The sequence below is a fragment of the Thamnophis elegans genome, chromosome Z (assembly GCF_009769535.1).
Source record: "Thamnophis elegans isolate rThaEle1 chromosome Z, rThaEle1.pri, whole genome shotgun sequence".
NCBI classification, from domain to species: domain Eukaryota; kingdom Metazoa; phylum Chordata; class Lepidosauria; order Squamata; family Colubridae; genus Thamnophis; species Thamnophis elegans.
The window spans coordinates 79,406,581-79,433,032 of NC_045558.1; the positions used below are offsets into that span (position 1 = coordinate 79,406,581).

General features: G+C 42.2%; 1 protein-coding gene across 1 annotated transcript in view; it reads left to right on the forward strand.

Moving 5' to 3' along the window:
• The window catches only part of ADCY1 (adenylate cyclase 1), a 287,098-nt gene that overhangs the window by 247,305 nt on the left and 13,341 nt on the right, over positions 1-26,452 (forward strand). Inside the window, exons 11-14 of the mRNA XM_032234747.1 lie at positions 8,933-9,017; positions 10,899-10,988; positions 17,032-17,288; positions 18,912-19,038. Of these exons, the coding sequence (XP_032090638.1) occupies positions 8,933-9,017; positions 10,899-10,988; positions 17,032-17,288; positions 18,912-19,038 (559 nt within the window). The remainder of the gene's footprint in view (positions 1-8,932; positions 9,018-10,898; positions 10,989-17,031; positions 17,289-18,911; positions 19,039-26,452) is intronic.

Consider the following 26,452-nt stretch of genomic DNA (forward strand, 5'->3'; position numbering starts at 1 on the left):
AGTGGATCATATCTTGGTAGTCCACCATTTAGTACAAAAATACACATATTTAAAAAAATCCTCTCTTTTTGTGGCCTTCCTGGATTTTAAACAGGCCTTTAATTCAATATCCAGGATCGCCCTCTTAAATTAAAATGCACCACTATCGATAAACGCCTCCTCTTCCTCATACAAAAATTGTATGCCAATTCCACCTTGAAAGTGAGGTGCAATCCCCAAGGGAGTTTAACCGGCTCACTAAGGGTACAAAAAGGGGTACGGGCAGGGTTGCATCCTGTTCCCCTCCCTCTTCAACTTCTATATTAATCCCGATTGATCTCTTACAGAACCCTGTTTTCCATCCTCCTAACCTAGCACAACGCAAAGTACCAATTCTCTTATCTGCTGATGATGCCACTATCATTTCACAAACCCCCATAGGACTGAAGAGAGCAATTAGGGCAACACTCGGCTACTGCAGGCAAAACAAGCTGGTCCTTAACTTTGAAAAATCAAAAATTTTAGTTTTTGCTAAAAGACCAAGCCAATAATCATGGAAAATAGAAGGATATAGTTTGGAACAGGTTCGAACATTTAGATACCTTGGTGTGGTATTCCACTCGCTAGGGACATGGAAGGCACATCTGGATCACACATTGCAAGTAGCCATTAGGTCCTCAAATGCAATCAAATATTTATTTTATACAGGTGGAGGTCAGTTAGTACCTGCTGCCTTAAAACTTTTTGAGGCCAAAACATTGGCACAAATTCTTTACGGGGCACAAACAGGAATCCTTGCAAAGAGAGACTTGCTAGAAACCACAGAAACTAAATTCCTGCGAGCCATCTTAGCTGCACCCAATGGAACTCCAAATGCCCAGTTAAGAATTGAGATAGGCATGCCGCAAATTCAGGTAAGAGCCTGGAAGATGATGATCATTTATTGCCTTAAAATGCATTTCTTTCCAGAGGGACTGTCCCCACTAGTGTTGACTGACAATTTCCCTTCCCTCTGGAAACAGCTAATCACAAGCTGGGCTCTTATGGACTCTCACCATTATTCTTAATGTCCCTATGCTTTGATCAAGCAAAACAAGTAGTAATTAATAGAATGAGGGAGATGTAGTTCCAAGAAAAACTAAATAGGTTGCCTCTCCACAGTAGGGACAGAATCAAACAGGGTATGTGGGAATCAGCAAGATAGCTAAATGACCTGATCTTCCCAAAACAAAGAATAGCTTTCTTCAGAGCCAGATTTAACATTCTTCCTTCAGCACTCCTATAAGAGAACACCTATAGCAGAACGGGTTTGTATATGTGGTAAAGGAGAAGTGGAAGATAATTTACATGTTCTATTACACTGCGAGCTATACAGAGCTTGTAGGTTTGCACATATTCTCCCCTTATTAGAGAGATTGCCAGGGAGGGCAGACAATTTTTATCTAGGCTTTCTCCTCCAGGACACTAACCCGGTTACCACATATGCAGTGGCAAAGTTCTGTGCTGCTGCAATGTCCATAAGAAAAAATTTGGTTACAGAAGTATAGTACCATCTTGTACCAATTATCTGGACATACCTCTAACAATCTCTGGACCATTATGTTATCATCCACTTTTAATGTCAATACTTTTTAATTATATCTTAATATTAGTATTTTTTAATATAGTGTAAAAACTAATGTGTATTGCTCGTCTTTGACCGTAATAAAGATTTTACTTACTTAAAAAAAAAATTCCTCTCCCCAAGTCATGTATATTCCATGTAGCTACTTTTATTATTTCCCTATCTATTACTCATATTACATAATCCCTTTGGTCTCCATATGTATTCTAACATAAAATTTACAAAACTAAAACTATACAGTATGCATATTATCCCAAAATGTAAATAAGCTAAAAACATATATAATAACCCTCTTCCCTTCTTCAGGAGATCTTCCTCCTCTCCGCCGCATAACGCCTCCAGGGGAGAGAAGAGGAGCCATCCATACGTGGACTTCGATCATCCACTCCACCTCCCTTAACCATCTTTACCCTATTTCTATACCCAAATATATGTTGTAACACATATCCCTTAATATAGCTATTACAAATATTTATATACTGTCTCTACAGCGAACTTGTAACTCCTGTTGCTTCATCCAGCTTCCCTTTTTCTTGTAGATTTTCTTTCTTCTCCATTTCCCTTCTTGAAAATTTTGACATCTCATTCACTTTCTGGATTTGCTCCATGAACTCTTCTTTTTTGATGATTCTGAGCTCCATCATCTCCTCCTTTATTTCAGCTCCATAAGATCTTCCACCATGTGGAAATCTCAAAAAAAGAAAGAAAGAACTGGATAACCCCAGCTTTAATTAATTTATATTTTTCTTCAATAATTGACAAACCGTCTATCAAGAATGAGCAAATTAGTTAATGTGTTATTTTAAGAAAATAAATAAGCTATTTGAGGAGGAGAATTAAGAGAATCTGTGATAGAGAATGAAATAAGCCATCTTAGAAAGGAGATAAACTATCATTAGAACAGTACTTGGATCCTTGACATGTCGTAGGCCAGCAATGAAACCAATGAAAACATGCCCATAGCCATTGTGGGAAGGAGATATAATAAGGTGACCAGATTTTCAGATTGGTAAAGAGGGACGCCATTGACGGGGGGGGGGGGGGGGTTGATTAAAAATTTTATATTTTGTCAAAAGGTCACCCCAGGACACTGAAACCAGCATAAATACGAATCTGTTGCCAAACAAAATTTTGATCACGTGACCATGAGGATGCTGCAACGGTCGCTAAGTGTGAAAAATGGTTATCAGTCACTTTTTTCAATGCCATTGTAACTTTGGTGACTAAATGTTTTTCCCCTCCTCAAGACACTTCACTTCTTCCTTCATTCCTCTTGCTTATCTACCTTCCCCTTATCCGTCTTCTGCTCTTTCCCTCTCTTCCTTCCTTTCTCCTTCCATCCTCTCTTCTTTCCTCACTCACTCCCTTCCTCCTTTTCTCTTCCTTCCTCCTTCCATTCTTTCAGCTTCATTTCTTTTGCCTATCTACCTTCTCTGTCTTTCTGCTCTTTCCATTTCTCTCTTCTTCTTCGCTTCTGTTCCTTCCTCTTTCCATCCTTTCCTATTTATTCCTTCTTCCTTCCTTCTGCCTATCTACCTTCACTTTCTCTGTCTTTCTGCTCTTTCCCTGTCTTCCCCTTTCCTCCCTCCCTCCCTTCTTTCCTTTCTATTTCCATCTTTTCTTCTTTCCTCTCTCCCTCCCTTTTTCTTTATTCCTTCCTTCCTCCTTCCTCTTGCCTATCAACTTCATCCTCTTTGTCTTTCTGCTCTTTCCCTCTTTTCCCTCTCTACCCCTTTTCTTCCTACCTCCTTCCCTCTTTTCTCCCTCCCTTCTTCTTTTTCTTCCTTTCTTCTTCCATCTTCCTCCTTCTCCTTCCATTCTTTCTCCTTCCATCCATCTTTTCCCCTTCCATCTTCTCCCCCTCCCTTCTTCTTTTCCTTCCCCCCTCCCTCCTTCCTTCCTCTCCTTCCCTTTCTCACACACAGGAAGGGGAGGGGGCGGCTTTCTAGTCGCTTTCACAGCATAATTTCTTTATCTAACTTTTAAAAAACAGTGTGCAAATCAAACTTGAGATTTTCATAACCTGCGAAGCACCAAGTTATTATCTTCTGTTGTTGTTACAAATTCGCAGCTACTCCATTCTTTCCGATAGGGAACTGCATTTCCCAAGATGCCTCAGGTCCCCAAAGCACTGAACACGGTTTTGCAATTGACTCCAGCGAGGCCTGGTAGCCGCCGGCGGGGGTGGCTGTCAGGGCGCTGACGGCGGAGCGGACGCGGCCAGTTTGTTACTGCTTCCAGTGATCGAGACGGACAAGGGAAGCGGCGGTGGCGGACGTCAGACATCGGCAGCGACTGTAACGACTGCTCGGGCGAGGTGTGGAGGAAGAACAGAAGGTCCCTCCTGCCCGCGACGACGGCTCCAGCCATGGACGAGCAGGCTGGCCCCGGCGTCTTCTTCAACAACAACAACGTGCTACTCTTGCCACCACCTCCAGGTGGGAAGCAACCATGCCTCGCGGACTTGCTTCCTACCGCAGCACACCGCCACTGGCGGCGCCTGTGCTGCGGTGGGAAGCGAGTCCGCGAGGTGTGGCTGCTTCCCACCCGGAGATGGCGTCAAGAGCAACGCATTGTTGTTGTTGGGGCCAGCCTGCTCGTCCATGGCTGGAGCCGTCATCGCGGGCAGGAAGGACCTTCCATTCTTCCTCCACACCTCACCCAAGTGGTCGTTACAGTCGCTGCCGATGTCCGACATCCGCCACCGCCGCTTCCCTCATCCGTCTCGATCACTGGAAGCAGTAACAAACTGGGAGAGTCCGCTCCGCCATCAGCATCCTAACGTCCACCCCGGGCTCTGGAAGAGGCAGAGGTAAAGAAGGCGGCGGCGGGGGGGGACCCGCAGCTCGCTTCCCACCACAGCACAGGCGCCACCAGCGGGCTTGCTTTGCTGAACACGGGGGCGACTGACACTAGTCTGAGCGGCTGCGGCGGCACAAACTACCGTCAGTCGCTCTGTGCTCATCAAAACAAGTCTGGGGAGGTCCTTTGCTAAAAGGGCCATAGTTCCCCATTCCTGTTCTAAAAAAGCATCAAGGAGCGAGACCACATGGAGGTACTGCTCAGCACACAGCCCCGCTAGCTAGTCCCAGCGAGTAACATTAGGCAAAGGGGCAGAATAGCCCGACTTTAACTTGCTTCTTTGACAACTCTTCTGTCCCGAAGAACAGGAGAAAAGAGTCTGGAATTTAGCCCAGCCACCATCCTTCTGCATTACAGACATACGAATCCGCAGGAAAGCGATAATAACGCACTGAGCACTAATCTCATGGAGCCTCCAGAGAACACCAGGGCTACAGAAGGAGGCAAAAGACGCTCTGAAGCAAATTGCCTTTCTCCTCTCGGCACTCACCATTGCTGCGCTCAATATTAATTGATAAGCCAGGCTGAAGGCACTTGTAAATGTTGGAATCCATACTAAACTGCCAGAGAAATCTCAAGACGGCTTCAAACTAGCCCGCTACCGCAAAAGAGCACTCAACGAACTGTCGCCATTTTGAATGGGGTGCGCCAAAAAGGCTGCCGGGAAACGACGTCCGTCCAGAGACTTCGACGTTTGCAGAACTACATCTCCCAGCATGCAGTGGGAGCTCCTCACGTTGTCCACTTTAAAATTACATTTCCAAGAGGCTTGGGAGCAGAAGATGGTAAAATCGATTCAAATCTGATGCAGACAGTTCAGAAAGTGGTAGTCCTTCTCAGGGCTGCCTGCCCAACTCCACAAAGGGAGAAGGAGAGGAGGGCTGTCTCCTCCCCCCAGCTGCCCTACTGTGGAGGGACAAAGGCTAGTGGAGGAGGCGGGGCGGGGGGGAAAGCCAGCCCATGGCAGCTACTGCCAGCCCACAGCCTCCCTAGGCGAGAGGTCCATCTCCGCGTCCACATGTGGAATTTGCTTCACCTGGGCAGCGGCGGGAGGCGGAACTGGCGGCAATGCATTGGGCCGGCAGAACCGGGAGGGGGCGGCAGGGGTTGCCGGCATCGCAGCACGAGCTGCCAAGTCACTCGGCGCATCCCGCTGCGATTAGCGGGGACAGCGATGAAAGCTCGGGCTCCGCCCCTCCGTCTGGGGTGGCCAAGCGCTTTCCTCAAAAACGGCACTTCCCATGACCTCCCGTCCCTCCCCGCAACTCCCCAGATTTTGGAAGCTGGCGACTGGGTTTTCGCTAGAGCAATGTTTCTCCGCTGCCGGTCTCTGCATTTTCCTTCCTCCCCCCACACCCCACCTTCCACACACATCCAGCTTCCAAAATCTGGGGAGTTGTGGGGAGGGATGATCTTCTTCCCCTCTCTCAGGTTGCCCGGTCCCCCCCCCGAGTTCCTCTCATGAGTAGCTCGCAAGGGAAGGCCTTCCCTTCCCTTGCTAAAGGCCGCTGCCACCCACCTGAAGCGGCGAAGCCTCCCGATTCCCATCGGCACTGCCGGAGTTACTCACCAGGGCAGTGCAGCAAAAGCAAACGGTGAAGGTGAAATGAAATGGAGACTCATGAGAGTCGCAATTCACGCAGCGTGCTTAAGCGGACTCCAGCCAATCAGTGAGCTGGCTGGGATGGAAAATTTTAAGCATGCCGCATGCGTGCTTAAAGTTTTCCATCCCAGCCAGCTCACTGATTGGCTGGAGTCCAGGCCAATCAGTGAGTGGCAGGATGGGCTGGCTTAGATTTTTAGTGTAGATAGAATAGATGGGGGAACGGAACGAGCGAGCTAGCAGCAGCTGATGGGCAGGGAAGCCAGCGAGCGCCAAAATAAAGCGGGGTTTTTTGAGAACGGCCCGGGATGCGGGAAAAATTATGAAAAGGCATGCCTGTCCTGCCAGATGCGGGATGTCTGGTCACCTTAAGATATAACAATTCAGTCCTTTAGGACCCATTTAGGACTTCACCCACATGCTGCTAGGAGCCGGGGTGGCACAGTGGTTAGAATGCAGTTTTGCATACTAATTCAGCTTGCTACCAGGAGTTTGATCCTCATGGATGACTCAGCCTTCTGAGGTCAATAAAATGAGGACCCAGATTGTAGGAGGCAATATGCTGACTCTAAGCTGCATAGAGAGGCCTGTAAAGCACTAAGAAGCAGTGTATAAGTCTAAGTGCTATTACTTAACTACATTCTCTGTTTTTTTTATAAATAATTAATGTATTTTTCGGAGTATAAGACACACCTGACTATAAGACGCACCTGACTATAAAACGCACCTAGGTTTTAGAGGAAGAAAACAAGGGAAAATATTCTGAATCAAATAGTGTAATAATGTATTTAATAAAATATAGAAGAATGATTTTTACAATCACATAAAGTCAACAGCGGTATTAACAATCCGACAATCATCATTGTCATTAACAAATGAGAAGAGACTTTAAGATTCAAGTGGTTATCGCCAGAACTCGTGTGTAGCAAAACAACGACAGCTTCCAAGGGACATAATTATATATTTCACCACAAGAGAATCCAGAAATGCGATAATACAGAAGTTCTACAATAACAGGCTGCGAATCGATGGACAGGACTTGATTGTTTTTAAAGAAATACCATCTCAAATATTAAGAGCAAGGAGAGACTACACTTTCTTAACTGAAAAACTCAGAGATTCTCAGATACAATATAAATGGGAAGTGCCATCTGGTATCACAGTCACATTTGAGAACCAAAAATATCGTCTCAATTCTGTTTGCGAAGCCCGAGATTTTTACTACAAAACTCTGAAGGCGGGACTTCCTGATTCACCCGGACTTGGAGAAAGACAAGGAGAAGGAGAAGATAAGCAGCGGGACACGTGGCTACAAGGCGGAAGGTGTTGCTTTCCCCTTCCGGAAGGGCAGAAGAGTAAAGAATAAAGATCCAGCTATGCCTTTAAAATACTTCTTAAATCTTTAATTTGAATAAAATTTCAGGACTCCTGTCTGGTATAAAATGACAAAGCTGTATACCGATGAAGAGATATTGAGACTGAAAGAAGCGGTGCTGAATTTGGACATATATTGTATGGGACTTATATAAGACTTGTTTGAATCTTAATTTAAACTGCGCATGATCTATTCTTTGGGGCGAGGAGAGTGGAGATCATAGTTTTCTTGGATTGTGGTTTGGGATGAATGGAGTCGGGTGGCGTGGGGTAGATGGAAGGGTAGTGAAAGTTCAATTAGATTACCTTGATCCAGAATGTAAGCTGATTTTTGTATAAATTGTTATTTGAATACAAGGTTAAGAAAGATTATCTGGAGAGTCTACACGAGGGTGGAGTAAATATGAGAGGAGCAATGGATGAGGATAAAATATATATGCGGACACGGGTAAAGGCAGGATGGGAGGTTTAGAATTTATATGCGGAAGCAGGTAAAGACATTGTTTAAGATTTTAAAAATAATGAGAAGCTGAGTTTAATGTTAGAGAGTATATTGACTTCTCTTTCTTGGGGGGGGGTTCCCCCCTTTTTTTTCTTTTTATTATTCTTTTCTTTTTTGTTCTTTTTTTATTATTATTATTATTTTGTAACTTCTAATCTATTTGGTTTCAATATACTCCAGACTTTGCTTGATAAAGAACGATGCCGGGAATGGGACCTGGGAAGTCGGAAGGGGGTCAGGGAGGGGGGTTCAGGGGGTGGGTGGGGGGGGAGGGTGGAAATATAGACTCAATTTTCAGAACAATGAATGCACTTGGATACTGTTGCTTTTTTTTCTTTTTTTTCTTTTCTTCTTTCTTTTCCTTTTATTTTTCTTTTGTTTTAGTACAAAACAAATAGACCAATGAATACTAGAAATACACCGAAGCGAGGTGTAGAGGGAAAGAAGAGGGGGGAATTAAGAGGGAGTGAGAAGGGAATGTAAGGAGGGTGAGATGGTGGGAAGGGGAGAAAGGAATGGCTGAGGGGGAGGGGAAGTAGAAGAGGGGATTGTTGGAAGGGAGAAATGAAAGTTGGAGGGGTAGAAGGAAGGGTGTATGTAGGATAGAAGTGTTATGAGTTGTTTATTGCTTCTTTTTTTTTTAACTGCACAGTATTTAAGTGATTGTATAAAGGAAAATGAAAATGTAATAAAAGAATCTTTGATTGAAGATTCAAGTGGTTGGATCACATTATTCTTAAAAGCAATCATAGTAAATTTCATCCACAGAGGTCCTGTTTTACATTCAAAGAACCATTATTCTACTAATTATAAACAAAAAAGTAATTCCATTGAAAATGAATAACAGAAAGAATAATTTAGAAAGCAACGTGAAGGAATATATGTATTGAGAAAGAAAAATCCTTGATATTTAGATAGATTCTAGTAATGTTAAGAATTTGCTTTTATTTGTGTGCAATGACTTAGTTTTAATATGTTTTCCCCCTAGGAGTACCGTAGTCCTTGTTCTCTTAGTATTTTGCATGTGCTTCCTGGTGGCATGCATCATGTATCTACATGTCACTCGAGTACAAGTAAGTGACCTGAAATGTGAAAGTTCTTGTGGAAAAGGAATATATGTATCAATTATCCCAGTCTTGATTTTATTTCTTCTATATTTCATGTCTATAGTAAGATAGCTGTTTTAATGTATAATATCTAATGTTATTTAGGGTTTTTAGGAATCTTATATTTCACTTCCTTTTAAAACCCTTTTATTAAATCTATTTTTTATCGATGAAAATAAAAATTGTACCAGTTCTGATACACAGAGAAATAATGACTACATCACACTCCAGTAAATAAATGATAAATGCTTAAAGAGTTTTTGGTTGTGAAACTGAGTTTGTTATGAATTAATTTAATTTACCCTAACTCTACTTACGTTTAAATAATTATTTTGTTAATATATTGATTCTGGAGTTATAATGCTCAGTTTGCATTATTAACATCATTATAGCTAGGAGCAATTATATAGAAAAGAGAACAAAATGAAAAGACTTGGGGAAATCACGTGGAGAAGTAGATAATATCTGGAATAAAACTCAAGAAAGATTTTGAAAAGCCTCAAGAGAGAGTCCCATATCCCTTACAAAGCGGTTGAAACAGTTTTTACCAAAGCAAATAGAAGGCAGAGAAAGCCTCTGGTGGCCAACTCATGGAAGCCAATACCTATGTTGCAAAGTGGTTAGATATAAACACTCAGAGAAATTTCTTTCCAGTAACAAGTGGAGCAGAAAAGAATTGGCTTGACTATGAGGCTAAAACTTTTAAAAAAAGGAAACAGCTTACTTGTGACTTTATTACCAGCATACTCAAAGTTTTACTCTTCCTGTTGCTTATTCATAGTGAGAAAATTGTTGCATGAAAAATATAAATTTTGAAGAGTTTATTTATTTTATTAAGAGAATCCATTTAGCAACCATAGCTATTTTGTGGTTCATCTTGCTATTGGTTGAAAATAATAAATTGCAATCTATTTAACAAAATTAGGCAGAAATAAACATCTAATAACTTATTTTAGACAATTAATTTCAACAATTGAAATATATTTTTCAGCATAAGACAATATTAGGCCATTGTATAATTTTTAATACATCTGGATTAAGGTTGACTTAAAATGCATTATAAGTCTGTTGCATGTGATTCCTTGTGGATGCTAGTAAACATTCTTCAATCAAAACTGATGTGTTTGTAACTAAAACTTTTACTTTTCATGAGGTAGGAACATCCACATAATATATAAACTTTATATGCATTTCATACAACCTATGGATTGATAAAATCTTGATTATATTCATACAATTATCATTTTTGTTGTTTAATACAATATAATAAATATAATCAGAAACATTAGTAACTGTGACAAAGAAGTATTAAAATATCACCCATCTTTAACTGACTGAACTTTCTTTGAAGTCAAATGTTAATTATGTGAAACATAATCTGAAAATACAACCGAGTTATGTTTTATGACCATAAGAAATAAAATATTTTCCCTTTTTGTGGGTTGAAGGAAATGTATCAGGACATTACTAATTTTATCACATCTTTCAAGAAGAATAAGAATTGGAAAAGATTACCTGACACAAAAGATTTGAAAATTGAACTTGGAAAATTATGGCATAAACCAGCCATGGTGATCCCAGTGTTGACTGGCACATTGGGGCCATACTAAAAATATTGGATTGCACTTTAAAAATCTGCAAATTGACATTATTTCCATTTGTCAATTACAAAAGGTCACTCTGCTTAGATTCGTATACCACACTGCCACATTATGACATCCTAGATTTTGGGGAAGAACTTGATGTATATAAAGGCCAGTATCAGTTAAAGAATTGACAACTGTGATTTCACAACAATAATGTGGATAATCATTTTCCAAATGAATATATATTGGTTTTGTCTTTCAGTGTTTTCCGGGGTGCCTGACAATACAAATTAGAACCATTTTGTGTATTTTTATTGTGATCTTAATTTACTCAATGGCACAAGGCTGTGTGGTAAGTAATATGAACCTATAAATAAATTGTTATATCAAAGGTACAATGTATATGGATACAGAGAAAAGTATTCTTGGTGGCCCATTGCCTAACTTGGAAGCAAAAATGCTCCCCCATGGCCATCTGGAGAACAGTTAAAACCTGGCTTTTCTAAAAGACATTTAATGATGAAGGAGACAGAGAAGATTCACATCATTATTGTCTATTATTGGTTAGAGATTTCTTATTGTTCTTATAACATTTTTATCAAAAACCTATGGAGTGAGATAGTTTCTAAATAAACAAATATCATCAATGAGAGGTGTACTATCCCATCAGCTTGCTTCTGGCAATGTCTAATATTAACTGGGTTCATTACTGAACTGAATTACTATAACATACTCTATAAGAAATGAATGATCCAGAATATAATGAGTACCTCTGGAGAATCCCTGATCTAGAATGCCCCTGACTTGCCTGTGTTACATTGCTATTATATGAGTTGCACTGTGTTACAGTTTCTTTCTAGCAGCAATTTAAGGGGCTGATTATCACCTTTAAATCCCTGAAGGACACATGACCTGCTAATTTGTGAAACTGCCCCTCCCTAGGGTATGTACCCATCCCATCTTTCCATTGGACATGGTGGGCATTTCCAAGGTCCCTTTCCTTAAATGTCAGTCTAATGAAACCTCAAGGACATGTTGTCTGTAGCTGCCCTGGCCCTTTGGAATAGCTTAGCACTAATGTCTAGAAGGTTTCAGCCTTTTAGTCTTCTGGGCCATGAAGAGGTTCATAAACCAGGCATTGGCTTAGGATAGGGAGGAATTGGCATTTGTGGATATTGTAGATTTGCATTAAGAGATTGGATCGTCTCAGCTGTGTTTATTTTGGTTGGTTTCATCAGTCGGAATTTTGATATACTATTTTTGAGCCAGGTTTCATCTGTATCTGTTCGTGTATCTTTGGTTTTTTTTGCCTAGGTGTAAAACCTTGCTTTTCTACACATTAAATTTCATATTGTTGGATAGGGCCCATTGTTCAAGTCTGTTAAAATCTTTTTGGATTCTGATCTTATATTCTGGGGTGTTGGCTATTCATGCTAGCTTAGTGTCATCTGCAGATTTGATGAATTCCCCTCCTATTCCCTCATCTAAGACATGTATGAAGATATTGAAGAGTACTGGGCATAAGGCCCAGTCTTATGATACCCTGAATCTTGTGATACCACACTGCTTTCTTCCTTCCATATAGACTTAGTATCATTAAGGACTACTCATTGAGTATAGTTTGTCAGATACAAATCCATCTGGTGGATATCTTGTATCACACATTTTTTATAATTTACCAAGAAGTAGGTTTCTGATTTCTGATTTCTGATTTTATTAATATTTGTAGGCCGCCCTTTTCCCTGAGGGGACTCAGGGCGGCTCACATAAAATCAGGGAGGGGGAATACAGACATTGACATAGTGACATATAATAAAATAGTAAGCAACATACACTCATCATTCGGGAGGGGCGGCTATCCTTATCCCCAGGCCTGACGGGCTAGCCAGTTCTTAAGGGCTGTGCGGAAGGCCTGGACGGTGGAGAGGGTACGAATCTCCACGGGGAGCTCGTTCCAAAGGGTCGGGGCTACTACTGAGAAGGCCCTCCTCCTTGTAGTTGCCAGCCGGCACTGGCTGGCCGATGGAATACGGAGGAGGCCTAATCTATGTGATCTTATTGGTCGCAGGGAGGTAATTGGCAGGAGGCGGTCTCTCAAGTATCCGGATCCACTACCATGTAGGGCTTTATGGGTGACTAATAACACCTTGAAGCGCATCCGGAGACCGACAGGCAGCCAGCGCAGCTCGCGGAGGATAGGTGTTATGTGGGTGAACCGAGGTGCACCCACAATCACTCGCGCGGCCGCGTTCTGTACTAGCTGAAGTCGCCGGATGCTCTTCAAGGGCAGCCCCATGTAGAGCACATTGCAGTATTCCAGCCTAGAGGTCACAAGGGCCCGGGTGACTGTTGTGAGAGCCTCCCGATTCAGGTAGGGCCGCAACTGGCGCACCAGGCGAACCTGGGCGAATGCCCCCCTGGTCACAGCCGTCAAGTGGTGGTCAAACGATAGCTGTGGGTCCAGGAGGACTCCCAAGTTGCGAACCCTCTCTGAGGGGTATAGAATTTGACCCCCCAGCCTGAGAGATGGAATATTGGTGGAATCTTTGGGAGGGAAACACAACAGCCACTCGGTCTTTTCTGGGTTGAGCACAAGCTTGTTAACCCTCATCCAGTCCATAACGGCTTCAAGGCCTCGGTTCATCACGTCTGCCGCTTCATTGAGTTGGCACGGGGCGGACAGATACAGTTGAGTATCGTCCGCATATTGATGGTATCTGATCCCGTGCCTGCGGATGATCTCTCCCAGCGGTTTCATGTAGATGTTGAATAGTAGGGGGGATAAGACCGAGCCCTGAGGCACCCCATAAGTTAGGGGCCTAGGGGACGATCTCTGCCCCCCCACTAACACCGACTGCGACCTGTCCGAGAGGTAGGAGGAGAACCACCGCAACACGGTGCCTCCCACTCCCACCTCCCGCAGTCGTCGCAGAAGGATACCATGGTCGATGGTATCGAAAGCCGCTGAGAGGTCAAGGAGGACCAGGATGGAGGAATGTCCTCCATCTCTGGCCCTCCAGAGATCATCGGTCAATGCGACCAAAGCGGTTTCAGTGCTGTAACCGGGTCTGAAGCCTGACTGGAAGGGGTCGAGATAGTTTGCTTCCTCCAAGGACCGTTGGAGCTGGAAGGCCACCACCTTCTCAACAACCTTCCCAAGGAAGGGAAGGTTGGAGACTGGGCGATAGTTATTAAGAACAGCTGGATCCAGAGATGGCTTCTTTAGGAGGGGTCTCACCACCGCCGCTTTCAGAGCGGCGGGGAAGTTCCCCTCCCAAAGAGAGGCGGTCACAACCGCCTGGATCCAGCCTCGTGTCACCTCACTGCTGTTAGTAACCAGCCATGAGGGACACGGGTCCAGTACGCAGGTGGAGGCACTTACAGCCCTCATGGCCTTGTCCACATCCCCGGGGGTAACATCCTGAAACTCAACCCAGAGATGTTCCACCTGATCCTCTTGTGCCTCGGCTGGAACTGCGGGGATGGAGTCCAAGTCCGACCGAAACCGAGCAATTTTGTCCGCTAAGAATTGGGCATAATCCTCAGCTCTGCCCTGCAAGGGTTCCCCCGCTTCCCTTTTATTTAATAGGGAGCGGGTTATCCTAAACAGGGCGGCTGGGCGGGACTCAGCGGACGCAACCAAGGTGGCTATGTGAGATCTTTTCGCTGCCCTAAGTGCCCTGGTGTATTCCTTGGTGCAGGTGGTTACCATTGCTCGGTTCGATTCGGACTTATCGGACCTCCATCGGTGCTCTAGGTAGGTTATGGTCTACTTTGTTGAATGCCTTGATAAAACCTATGTATATTATCTACACTGGTCTACTAATTTTGTCACTTTATCAAAGAATGAAATAAGATTGGTTTGGCATGATCTGTTTTTAACAAACCTGTGCTGGCTACAAGTTGTATCTTTATTTGTTTGTACATGTTCACAGATCTGGTTTTTCCCCCAGTATCTTCCCAGGTATTGATACTATGCTGATTAGTCTGTGATTTCCTGGCTCTGTTTTCCCCCTTTTTTGAAGATGGTACCCATATCAGCTGTTTTCCAATTCTCAGTGCTCCATTTTTTTTAAAGATATGGTACAATGGTTCAGAGATAACATCTGACACCTCTTTCAGAACTCTGGGATGTAATCCATCAGATCCTGATGATTTATATTCATCAAGATCATGCAGTGTTCTCTTACAATTTTTTTGCTTATTTTAATTTTTATTTCTAGTCTGGCTTTTACACGTGTTTGGTAGGTTGGGCTATAGTTTCTTTCTGTATGAAGACTGATGCAAAGAATGAGTTAAACAGCTCTGCTTTCTCTCTACTGCTTGTTACTTCCTTGCCATCTTCTCTCTTTATTGGACTGACTGTTTCCTTGACTTTTTTTCTTGTTATTTATATCTTGAAAGAAACTTTTTGAAAAATTATCTTTGACTTTTGTTGCAAGGCCTTTTCATTCTGAGCCTTTGCTTTCCTGACTTCATTCTTGCAGATTCAGGCTATCTGCCTTAGTTATGTGTCCCTCTTTCCATTTTTTTGTACTTGTCTTTTTTGCCTTTCAATTTATCAGAGAGATCTTTGTGCAGCCTTGCTGATTCCTTCTTGGATTTTTTGTGTTTCTTTTTCAGTGATATTGTGTTGGACTGGGCTTTTATGATCATATTTTTCAGTGTTTCCCATTCTTCTTGAAACTTCTTTCCCCTGTAGGATTTTTATCCATGAAACTTTTCTTAGGCTCTCTCTGAGTTTGTTAAAATAGAAAATCTTCTCAAAACTTTCTCAGTGCTGATATCTTCTTGATGCCAGGAGAACAAATCTGATCATACTACACAGCAGAACTTCTTTTGATGATGACAAGCATGTGATCCATGCAGAGGCACCATCAGATTGTTTTCTGATGCAAGCCCATTCCATTATCTTATTGGCAGGAATCCCACTACTCCTTCACCTTGGCTCTCTGTTTCATCAGACCTTAAGCCTTGTCATGCAAGTGGTTTTTCTCTTTCTGTAGGCACTGTTGAAAACTTGTGTCACCCTTCCCCAATTCATCCACAACTGGAACATATAGTATTGGAAAGAGTTTCCCATCAGAAAAACTTGTCACTTAAATAAATTCAGAAGAGATCAGCACAGTACAGAGTAGCAGAATTGGAAGAGATCTTGTAGGTCATCTAGTCCAACCCCCACCCAAATAGAAGACCCTACATCAGATGGCAGTCCAGTATGTTCTTGAAAGCTTCCAGTGAAGAAGCTCCCACAACTTCTGAATGCAAGCTGTTCCATTGGTTGATTGTTCTCACTGTCAGAAAATTTATCCTTATTTCTAGGTTGAATCTCTCTTTGATACTTTTCCATCCATTATTCCTTGTCTGACCTTCAGGTGCTTTGGAAAATAGGTTGACTGACTCCTCTTTGTGACAGCCCCTCAAATATTTGAACACTGCTATCATGTCTCCCCTGGTCCTTCTCTTCACTAGACTAGTCATCCCAGTTCCTATAACCATTCTTCATGTGTTTTAGCATCCACTCCCCTAATCATCTTTTTTGCTTTTCTTTGCACTCTTTCTAGAGTTTAAAGAAATTCCATATAATTGCATTTAAATATACATACTAAAAGACCCTAAAAGTGACACTAGCAATTTATTTATTTTATTTTGGGATGAAATATTAGTTAGGAAATCACTTTTACTCCATGACTGCTGGTACCTCAGTAAGTGAAGTGAATTATATGACATTGTTTGCACTTTTGTGTTGATCAACTAAAGAAACACAGGATGGCCAAGATATTCTCTGCATGTTTTGTGCTTTCTCAAGTACAATAATTCAAAGTTTAATACAGGATGTTCCAAACTTGGAGAATGAAATTAGGGATATGGAAATTCCATGTATTGTAATGGTTTATTATTGAGGCAAAGTAGACATTAAACAGGCTGTGGCATTACAGCTCTTTTTCTTTTTGAAGTCATTAGTTTATATGAAAAGAGACAACTATTCTTGGAGGAAAGGAATTTAATCTTTTCCTGTTCTGCCCCAGAACTAGTGGAAATAAATTCAACATACATGACAATTGCTAGGCTGTTAATTTATTATTACTGAAAGGTACTTCCTGTTCAAGGCAAATAGCTATGAGCAAATGCAGGGAAATGTATCCAGATCAGAATAGGATACAATAGATTAAACTATTGATCAATTCATACACACACACACACACACACACACACACACACACACACACACTGATGAAAATCATCCCTCAGAGAAGATACATTTAAAATAAGCAATTGCAAATCATACTTTTAACTTCACAGTTTGCTGCTAGCATACACTATATCCAAATTCAATTTTATGAAATTATTTTACAGTGAACTTGATTTAATATATATTACTTTTTTTCCTGCAGGTTGGTTGTATGCCTTGGATCTGGAGCACTAATTCCAGCAGCTCTATAGTTATAATTTCTTCCAGTGGGATAAATAAGACAATGACTGAACTTCCATGTGATACAGCTCATTATTCATTTCTCTCCTGTGTTGTGGGGACTTTGACCCTGGCAATATTTTTACGTGTATCTTCTTTGCCAAAATTGATCCTCCTACTTTTTGTTATGATTCTGTATATAGTTATTTTGGAGCTCAGTGGATACCGAAAGGCAGTAGGGTAAGTTTTGGCATAGTTACAAATGGGCATGACTGCTTCCAAGTTTATCTTCACAGTTGTAATGCAATGCTCTTTTATAGGAGGAATTTTAATATTTGTCAGAGATTTTGAAGATAGTTTTTAACTATTTATGCCTTCCATAGAACAAAGCCACGTATAGAATTTGTTCCTATTTAGTCCCATTTTTCTTTTGCGCTTTTCCTACATTTCCTATTTATGTAATCCACCATTAGATTATTAAAGCCCTTAATATAGGAAATGATTGGGTTCATATGTCCATCATTATATTGCATGTCTTGTTTTCCCAGCAGAGTCAAAAGCTAGGGTTGTGATAATTCAATATACTTCAGTCTATCTCTCAGCTGAGAGATGAAGAGTACAGCGGAAGCATAGGAGGAAACCAAGACACTTACTAAAAAATTGGGGAAACTCCTGCTCTGCTCCACAAGTACAGAAGCGCCATCCATAGCCTTTCTTTTTACTGCTGCTTCTATTGCTCTTTTTCAGGGACGTGCAGTCACTAGAGGCAAGGGAGGCATGGCCTCACCAGTCATGAGGAAAAGAAAAAGAATTTTAAAGATATTTTTTTAAAATAATAAAAGCCAAGGTAGTTGCTGCCAGATTCACAGTGTCTTGGAACAGTGCTTTGTGTTAACCATAGGAGGAGGCCAGAGAACTAGGGGCCTCCTGTGCATAAGGAATTTTTTGCCTTTTAAGAGATAGCCAAGGGTTAACAAGGAAAAAATTCCTTATGCAAATGAGGCACGTATTCTCTTGCCTCCTGTAAAGGGCATTTTTAGAGGCTTTTTAGAGTTCTCTGGGAGCAACTAGCTCAGTCTGACAGAGCTCTGGCCTTTCATGAGGGCAGGTCAGGACAGGGCAGGGAGAAGCAGAGTTGAAATCATCTTTGAAACAGCTGGAAAAGGTGCGTGTGTGGGGAGGGGTGAAGAATTCAAAAAGTTTGATTGCATACAAAACCACGTTGCCTTTTCAAACACACACACACACACACACACACACACACACAACTGGATAAAAGTATATAAGCCCAGCTTCACTGATTATAAGTTTGAAAAGGCAACGTGATTCACCTGCAATCAAAGGCTCCGATTGAAAGGCAGCAGGGGAATGGGGGGGCGGGGTATGGCAGAGGAGCTGCTTTCAAGCCTTTGGAAAATATATCCAATCCAACTTCTGTGTTTGTGTTTGTTTGAGAGTGAGTGAGTGAGCGAGGGATCCAACTTCTCTCTGTGTGTGTGTCTGTTTCAGAGAGGGGGGAGGGAGGGAGAGAGAAAGGAAGGAGGGGGAGAGAGAAGAAAAAGAATGGGAAAACTTATTTTGCAAGGGGGGGAAATGCTGTCGCTTTAAATCGGAACTGAGCATGCCTGGCTGTGGAATTCTGGGAGTTGAAGTCCACAAGTCTTGCCTCACCAGCCATAAAGCTCACCGCACGTCACTGCTCTTTTTATATTCTGTTATGCCATAAAGTTTCCCATAATAAGTAGTAACATTACAATTCTTAAATTCCAACAGTTTGCCATTAAATGTGAAATCATCAGTCATATTATTTTCACCTTGTGAGAATAGCAAAGAATAAAAGTTTGTTTCATTTTTTTCCCAAAGGGATGGTTCCTTTTATATACGTGGCTATGAACCAATATTAGCCATCTTGCTGTTTTCATGTGCTTTGGCACTTCATTCAAGGCAGGTGGATTTGAAGTTACGTTTGGACTACCTCTGGGCTGTGCAGGTAAGAAATACTTTGTCTTAAATATTGTGTTAAATTCCCAGTTTCTATATCTTCTTACTATTTATAAATAATTGTAATTAGAAAATTACTCATCAAATGTATATGGAAATACAACCATAAATATGAACTTTATAAATTTAGGCAGTGGGCAATTCCAGCCCCAACACCCCTTTCTGGTAGATTTCCCTTGGCCTTTACATCTTCTTTTATGAACCTCAGTTTTGTTAGCTGCTTTATATTTGTCCTTGTCTCAGGCTAATGCCTCCTTCTTCTCTAGTGCCTTGGGAAAGCTTAGACCAATACAGTAACTGCCTTAGATGAGAATCATGGCTAGCCCTTACTTATTGTAAGATAAGGAGGAGGCAAAGTCTCTTCTCTCTCCTCTCTCAGGTCATAGTAAAAAGACATCAAGGAGAGATAGGGATAATTTGGAGTTTGGGGAGGAGGGAAAAGTTGAGACAGGATTATATGAATGAGATAGAAATGGTTTAGTGTGGACCATTCCAAAGCAAGAAAGTCTTCCAATTTCTTTACAATATTTACTTCTAACATAATCTCAACTTGATGGCTGAATTGCCCAGTTTCCTGGCCTTGGGGTGCTGTTGGCAAATACCAGGTCTGTAATAAAAACTCATTCATTCATAATTTGGTGGTGAATGAGTAGACAGATCTGGTGTATATTGCAAAATCATGAGGGTGGGAATGTTGCTCTTTCGGAGGATACAATATTCTTTGCTACCCAGCAGTATTTTTCCTTGAACTATTTGATTTGGGGAAAGCTGCATTGTTTGTTGTCATATGGACATGGTCAATTGCCAAGCTTCACAAAGTAAGGGGTGTTGCTTGTTATATTGAAAGAGATATGGTATGCTCTCTCATAAAATAGATCATCTGGATGCAGTGGTTTTACATAATCACTATCCAGTCCTCAATCCTATCTTTCTAATTAAAGTTCTTAATACATTGCTGGCAGATCAATTACAGAGCACTCTAGAAGAAGTAGATTTGGAATAGAAGCAGTATTGTTTATTCAAAAAGATAAACTTTTTGTTCTCTTAGTCTTTTTGGCAATCTTTGATTTCATTGATGATGGTATTCTTGTGGACCTTCATTAAACCACAAGTATCAGAATACCTGTTGCAACAAAGTTCCTGCTCTTACACCAACCATATCCATAACCAGACAATCCTAGTAGCTTGTAGCAGAGGGGGAGATATTGAGTCAGTGGCATTTTTTTGTGGGGTGCCATAGAAGTCAGTTCTGTATCTCCAATTTTTTACAACTCATGATGTCACTAGAAAAAATCATCCAACACTTTGAGATACAGTGTATCAATATATTGATTATATCCAGCTTTATATTGCTATCCAGTGGTAATTGGAAAAAAATATTTTAGTGTAGTACTTTGAGACTATCAAGAATTAGAATAAAATGGCTGAATTTAAATACAGGCAAGATGGAGCTACTGTTATCTAGTAATATCCTGATCCTGTACTGTCTCTTGATGGCAAAGTAGTATCATTTAAAGAGTGGATCCATGATTTTGTTTACACATAGTTCCTCAAACATGGGTGAAGCAGTAGCCAGGGGAACCACTAGCTTTGTATCCATTGTAGCATCAGTATCTGGTATAGGAATAGTACTAATGTGGACCTAAGAACAGTCCACATTAATACTCAGTCGGTATTACATTATATTATAGATAAATTCACCTCCATGGACATTGTAAAAAAAATTCTAAAACTTCTGTAATTTAACTATGTATGGTAAAATCGTTTTCTTTCTGTTGGTCTTGAATTGTTCTGCATTTGTTTTCAATGAATTATTTGTCACAATCATCAGTTTTATAATAAAGGCTCAACATGCTAGAAACGTACTAATGCTACATGAACAAATCTGTTTAGCCTTCAAGAATGTAGTCTCTTCTAAGAGAATCTCCTCTCTTTCTAGGACTCAGATCAACTTTATTTTTTATGGCTTGATACCAGTATCTGATCCTGAAGGTCTCTCTTGCCAGCTGTCCCTCCCATCTTCTCCAGTTTAGCTACTTTGGCCTTAAAGAAATGAACTTTCCCCAGAAAACTTAGGAGTTTGTTGAACCAACTGCTCACAAACTTTCTTGTAGCAGTTTATTAGTTTATATATATTTATATTTATTAGATTCTGTTTATAGCTTTTCCTATAGATAAGTACATAATTAGGAGATAAGTTTAATTTCCAACTTTCATATTATTCAAATATAAATTATTGGAATTGGAATTGAAAGAAGATTGTAACACGTAGAACTGACCTTGGAAACCTGAAAGATCATGGCAATGACCTTGGTGCTTGTGAGGACTAGAGAGACTAGAGACGGCTAGAGAGCCTCAGGGTCACTGCAAATCAGAGTTTTAACTTATCCCAAAACATTGGAAGTGTGGCTGACTTGGACTTCCTGGATATTATTGTGTGTGGTTAAGGTCCATGGTTGCTAAGCCTACTCTTAATTGAGGAAAGATGATTTGCCCCACTACGGGATAGAAAAGTTAAGTGAATCTAGGGTGTTTTCTTTTTATATTTGTATTTATTAGTTTGTCAAACATGTATGAGATAACAGGTATAAATATAAACATGGATATGAACGAAGAAAAGAATACAAATAAATGGGGACAGTAGGACAGTGATGGTAGGCAAGCTGGTATGCTTATGCACTCTCCCTTTATGAACTTCTTAGGTATGGGGTGAGGTCCACAGTAGACAGTTTAAGGTTGCTGTGAGGGTTAGAGGATATAACGATGGAGTTGGGTAGAGCATTCCAGGCATTGAGCACTCTGTTGCTGAAGTTGTATTTTCTGAAATCAAGTTTGGAACGGTTTACCTTGAGTTTGTATAAATTGTTTGCCCATATATTATTGAAGTTGACGCTGAATAAGTTGTTGACAGATAAGATGTTGTAGCAGACAATTTTGTGTGTACTGTGCTTAGATCATACCGTAGGCGGCGCAGTTCCCAATTGTCTAAGCCCAAAATTTCAAGTCTGATGACATAGGGAATTCTATTGTGAGTAGAGGAATGGAATACTCTTCTCGTGAAATACCTTAGGACCCGCTCAATCATATTAATGTCCAATAAACAGTGTGGATTCAAGGCAGATGAGCTGTATTTGAGAATTGGTCTGGCAAAGGTATGCCCTAGTTAGCAATACAATGTTACTGGAGAAGATGCTTCACAAAATTAGATTAATAACTCTTAATGCCTTTTTGGCAATGCTATAACAGTGGGCCCTCGGGCTTAGATCATTTGAGATGAGTACTCCAAGATCCTTGACAGAGTAGGAGTCGTCTATGAGGTCGTTTCTGTCCAACTTGTATTTGGTGTTCTAATTTTTATTGCCAATATGTAGGACAGAATATTTATTAGTCGAGATTTGGAGTTGCCAATTGCACGACCATTCAGACACATGGTCAAGGTTGCTTTGTAGGATAATGGCATTGTCAGTGGTGTTGAATAATTTTACGTCATCAGTGAAGGGAACGCAGCTGCTTTTAATATTTTTCCCCTCTCCCATAGGGTTTTTTTTCCTCCTGATACTGCCAAGTGAATGGGCAGGTGAAGCCAGGGAAGTTCCCCATGGGCTGTAGGAAGTTCCCTGTGGGAGTAGGCTACCAGGGCTTTGGGTTTGATGATAGGGCAGTATTGATTATGTATGTTTTGACCTAGGGCAGGATGTGCGAGTAGACTAGGGGGTGCTGAGGGGCAGGACAGACCACTGGGACAGTGATGTGTGTGTGTGTGTGTGTGTGTGTGTGTGTGTGTGTGTGTGTGTGTGTATGTATGTATGTGTGTGTGTATATATATATATATATATATATATATGATGTGTTTTAGTTGGCAACAGTAAAAATATTGGGTTTCTGTCGTGATGGACTCTTGTGACGAGCCGATTGACAGATAATGGAAGCAGTTAGCTTCCTCCCATAATTGGGGCTTACCAGGGGTTGTGACACTAAATATATATATGATGTATATATGTTTTTTTTATTTGTGCTGATAAATAAATAAAGGGAGACTAGTATAGATCTATTTCAAGCTATTTAGCTCTCATCAGCTAGCCATACCCTTACTAGGATTTGAAAGGCAACAGTAAAAATATTGGGTTTCTGTTGTGATGGACTCTTGTGACGAGCTGATTGACAGATGATGGAAGCAGTTAGCTTCCTCCCATAATTGGGGCTTACCAGGCGTTGTAAAAATCTAATGATATATATATACACATACACATACATACATACATACATACACATCATTAGATTTTTACAACCCCTGGTAAGCCCCAATTATAGAAGGAAGCTAACTGCTTCCATCATCTGTCAATCAGCTCGTCACAAGAGTCCATCACGACAGAAACCCAATATCTTGTGCTAATGTGGCATGTCTTGTTAAGATCTGGTTGGATTGAGGGAGAAGTTCCCCTCTCATAAAAGCACCCCATAGGTTTTGCATTTTGCACAAGCCAAGAATCCAAGCAAGGAGAGGGAAAGAGTGGTTGATGTATTCTGGAAATCATTACAGCTGTCAGGGGCTTCGCAGATAACCAGTTAGGAGGTCATTTGGGCTCAAGGGAACAGGTGGAGTTGCTGCCCAACAGCTTCCCTGCTTGAACTGCTAGCTTTCATGGGTCAATTGCAATAGAATCCCCAAAGTTTCTCATTCTAGAGATTTCAGTTTGTTGAGTTCAGGGCAGCTCAAGAACTCATAACTTTCCTGACAACCAACAATCTTACCCAAGTCATTTATGGTCAAATACTATGTAGGACATATATTATATCTGTTCCAGGCTAGTTGAGATATGATCTGGCAGTGAAGGATATTAACATCAGTCCATTTCAGTGGACAGAGAATTACCTGGTTGCCTTCAGATCACTGGTAATTCCTGCTGGGAGAGCCAAGGCCCATTCAATTGTTCAATTGATGAACCCAGTGGAATTATAAAGAGAACTGGGGATTTTCTTATAGAATCTGGTGGACAGTTCAGTTATAGATGTAGTCGCTGACTGTAATGGGTAGATGGCTGCATCTTTGGATCATATTGCTCCTATATGGCCTCTCACTGTGTACTAATTACAAGATGCATCTCAGTTTATTGAGCAGTTCTTGGAAAGGAAGCATCAAAAAAGACACCTTGAATAACAGTAGAAGACTCAAAGTGATTGAACATGGGCAGCAACCCCCCATATTAAGGAGTATCTGGTGATAATAAGGGCAATGAAATGTGTGGCTTGTTTTGTGGGAGTGGCTTGGTGGTCATGCGATGAGGTGGGAGTGGCTTGCCAGCCATGTGACTGGGTGGGTGTGGCCAACTTGTAACATGTGGTGAAACTTAATAATGCTCTTGCTTAGCAACCAAAATGTTGGCTCAGAAACTCCGGCATTTGAAGCACGCAAGTCTTAAAGCTGTCAAGTTACAAGACCATTGCACCCCTAACCCTTTAGAAAAAAACCCAGGGGTGTTCAAACTTGACAGTTTTAAGACTTGTGGACTTCAACTCCCAGAATTCCTCCTCTAGTCATGTTGGCTCAGGAACTCTGGCTTTGAAGTGTGCAAGTCTTAAAGCTGTCAAGTTACAAGACCCTTGAACCCCTAACCCTTTAGGAAAAACCCCAGGGGTGTTCAAACTTGTCAGTTTTAAGACTTGTGGACTTCAACTCCCAGAATTCTGCCTTCCCTCACTCGGCTGCTATTGCCAAGGTGCCACCAGGGCAAGCAAGTTTTTGGGAGGGACCTTCCCTCCCCCTCCAGAGAGCCCATGCCAGGAGAGAGGAAGTAGACTGGTTTGAATGATGATTAACCAGCGGTTTAGTGACCAGTGAGTGCCTCCTTCAAATGTTTGGGCAGACAGAGAACAAAAAGAGGTTGCGTAGCCGAGGGCAAAGGAGCTTGCCGCTTTCTTCCTTCAAATGTTCAGGCAGTGGGGCTGCTTTCTCACATGCCTTCGAAGAAAGAAAGAATGGGTGCAAGAAAGCAGCCCCACTGCTCAAACGTGTGAAGGAAGGAAGCGGCAAGCTCCTTTACCCTCAGCTATGTGCACCTCCTTTCGTTCTCCGCCTGCCTGAACGTTTGAAGGAGGCAGGCGGAGAACGAAAGGAGGTTGCATAGCTGAGGGCAAAGGAGCTTTCCGCTTGCTTCCTTCACACGTTCGGGCAGTGGGGCTGCTTTCTCACATGCCTTCGAAGAAAGAAAGAATGGGTGCGAGAAAGCAGCCCCACTGCCTGAACGTGTGAAGGAAGCAAGTGGCAAGCTCCTTTGCCCTCAGCTATGCGTACCTCCTTTCGTTCTCCACCTGCCCGAATGTTTGAAGTAGGCAGGCGAAGAATGAAAGGAGGTCACATAGCTGAGAGCAAAAGAGATTGCCACTTGCTTCCTTCACACGTTCAGGCAGTGAGGCTGCTTTCTTGCACACCTTTGGAGAAAGAAGGGGTGCAAGAAAGCAGCCCCACTGCCCGAATGTGTGAAGGAAGCAAGTGGCAAGCTCTTTTGCCCTTGGCTATGTGCACCTCCTTTCATTCTCCACCTGTCCAAATGAGTGAAGCTGAAGGCAAAGGAGCCTGCAGCTTGCCTCCTTCACACATTCAGGCAGTGGAGGTGCTTTCTCGCATGCCACCTTCACTGCTGCCCGTCTGCATTCAAACCAGGCTGCCTCCTATCTCCGCTCTGAAGGAAGAAGGATGGTCTCTCCCAAGACCTGCTTCCCTTACCTCACGGCGCAGTTCCAGAACGGCGGGAATTGGTATTCTTCTTTTCACTGGTATGGGGTGTAGCCTCGACCCCTGCCTTCTGCTGCCTTCAGTCCAAACCCTCGCAATTTCTTCACCAACCTACTGACCTCAGAACTCTCTGCTGGATGGCCTCTCCTTCACGTCCTGTTGCCTGTGTCCGGGCAGGTGCTGAGCCCTGAGAGCAGTCACATGGCTGTGGTGCGTGGGCTGCTGACCGTCCCAGGGCCTCCCAGGTTTCTTCTGGAGGGAGCAGGCAGATGGGCAGCATCCCCCCCAATTCCCTGGATGCCTGCAGCCTCAGAGCCTCAGCTGGGTGGGAAAAGGAAGTGGATGGGCAGGGCAAACATGGTGTGGATGGGCAGGGCAAGCAAGCAAGCAAACAATGACCAGGCAGGCGGGTGAATGAGCAGGGGTGGGCAGGCTAGGAGAGGGAGCGTTCCAGTACGGGGCCTCAGGAAGAAGGGGTACGGGAAAGCCCACTAAATTTCACCAACTGGTACGCCTGTATCGGTGCATTCCGACTGAAACCCACCCCTGCTGAGGAGAATTCTGGAGGCAATAGATTATCTAAAATCCTTTTAAACAGGTTTCTGGCCAGTTTTTAATACTGAGATAGTTTTGGTTGTCTATGACCTCTGGTGGATCCTAGATGGTGATG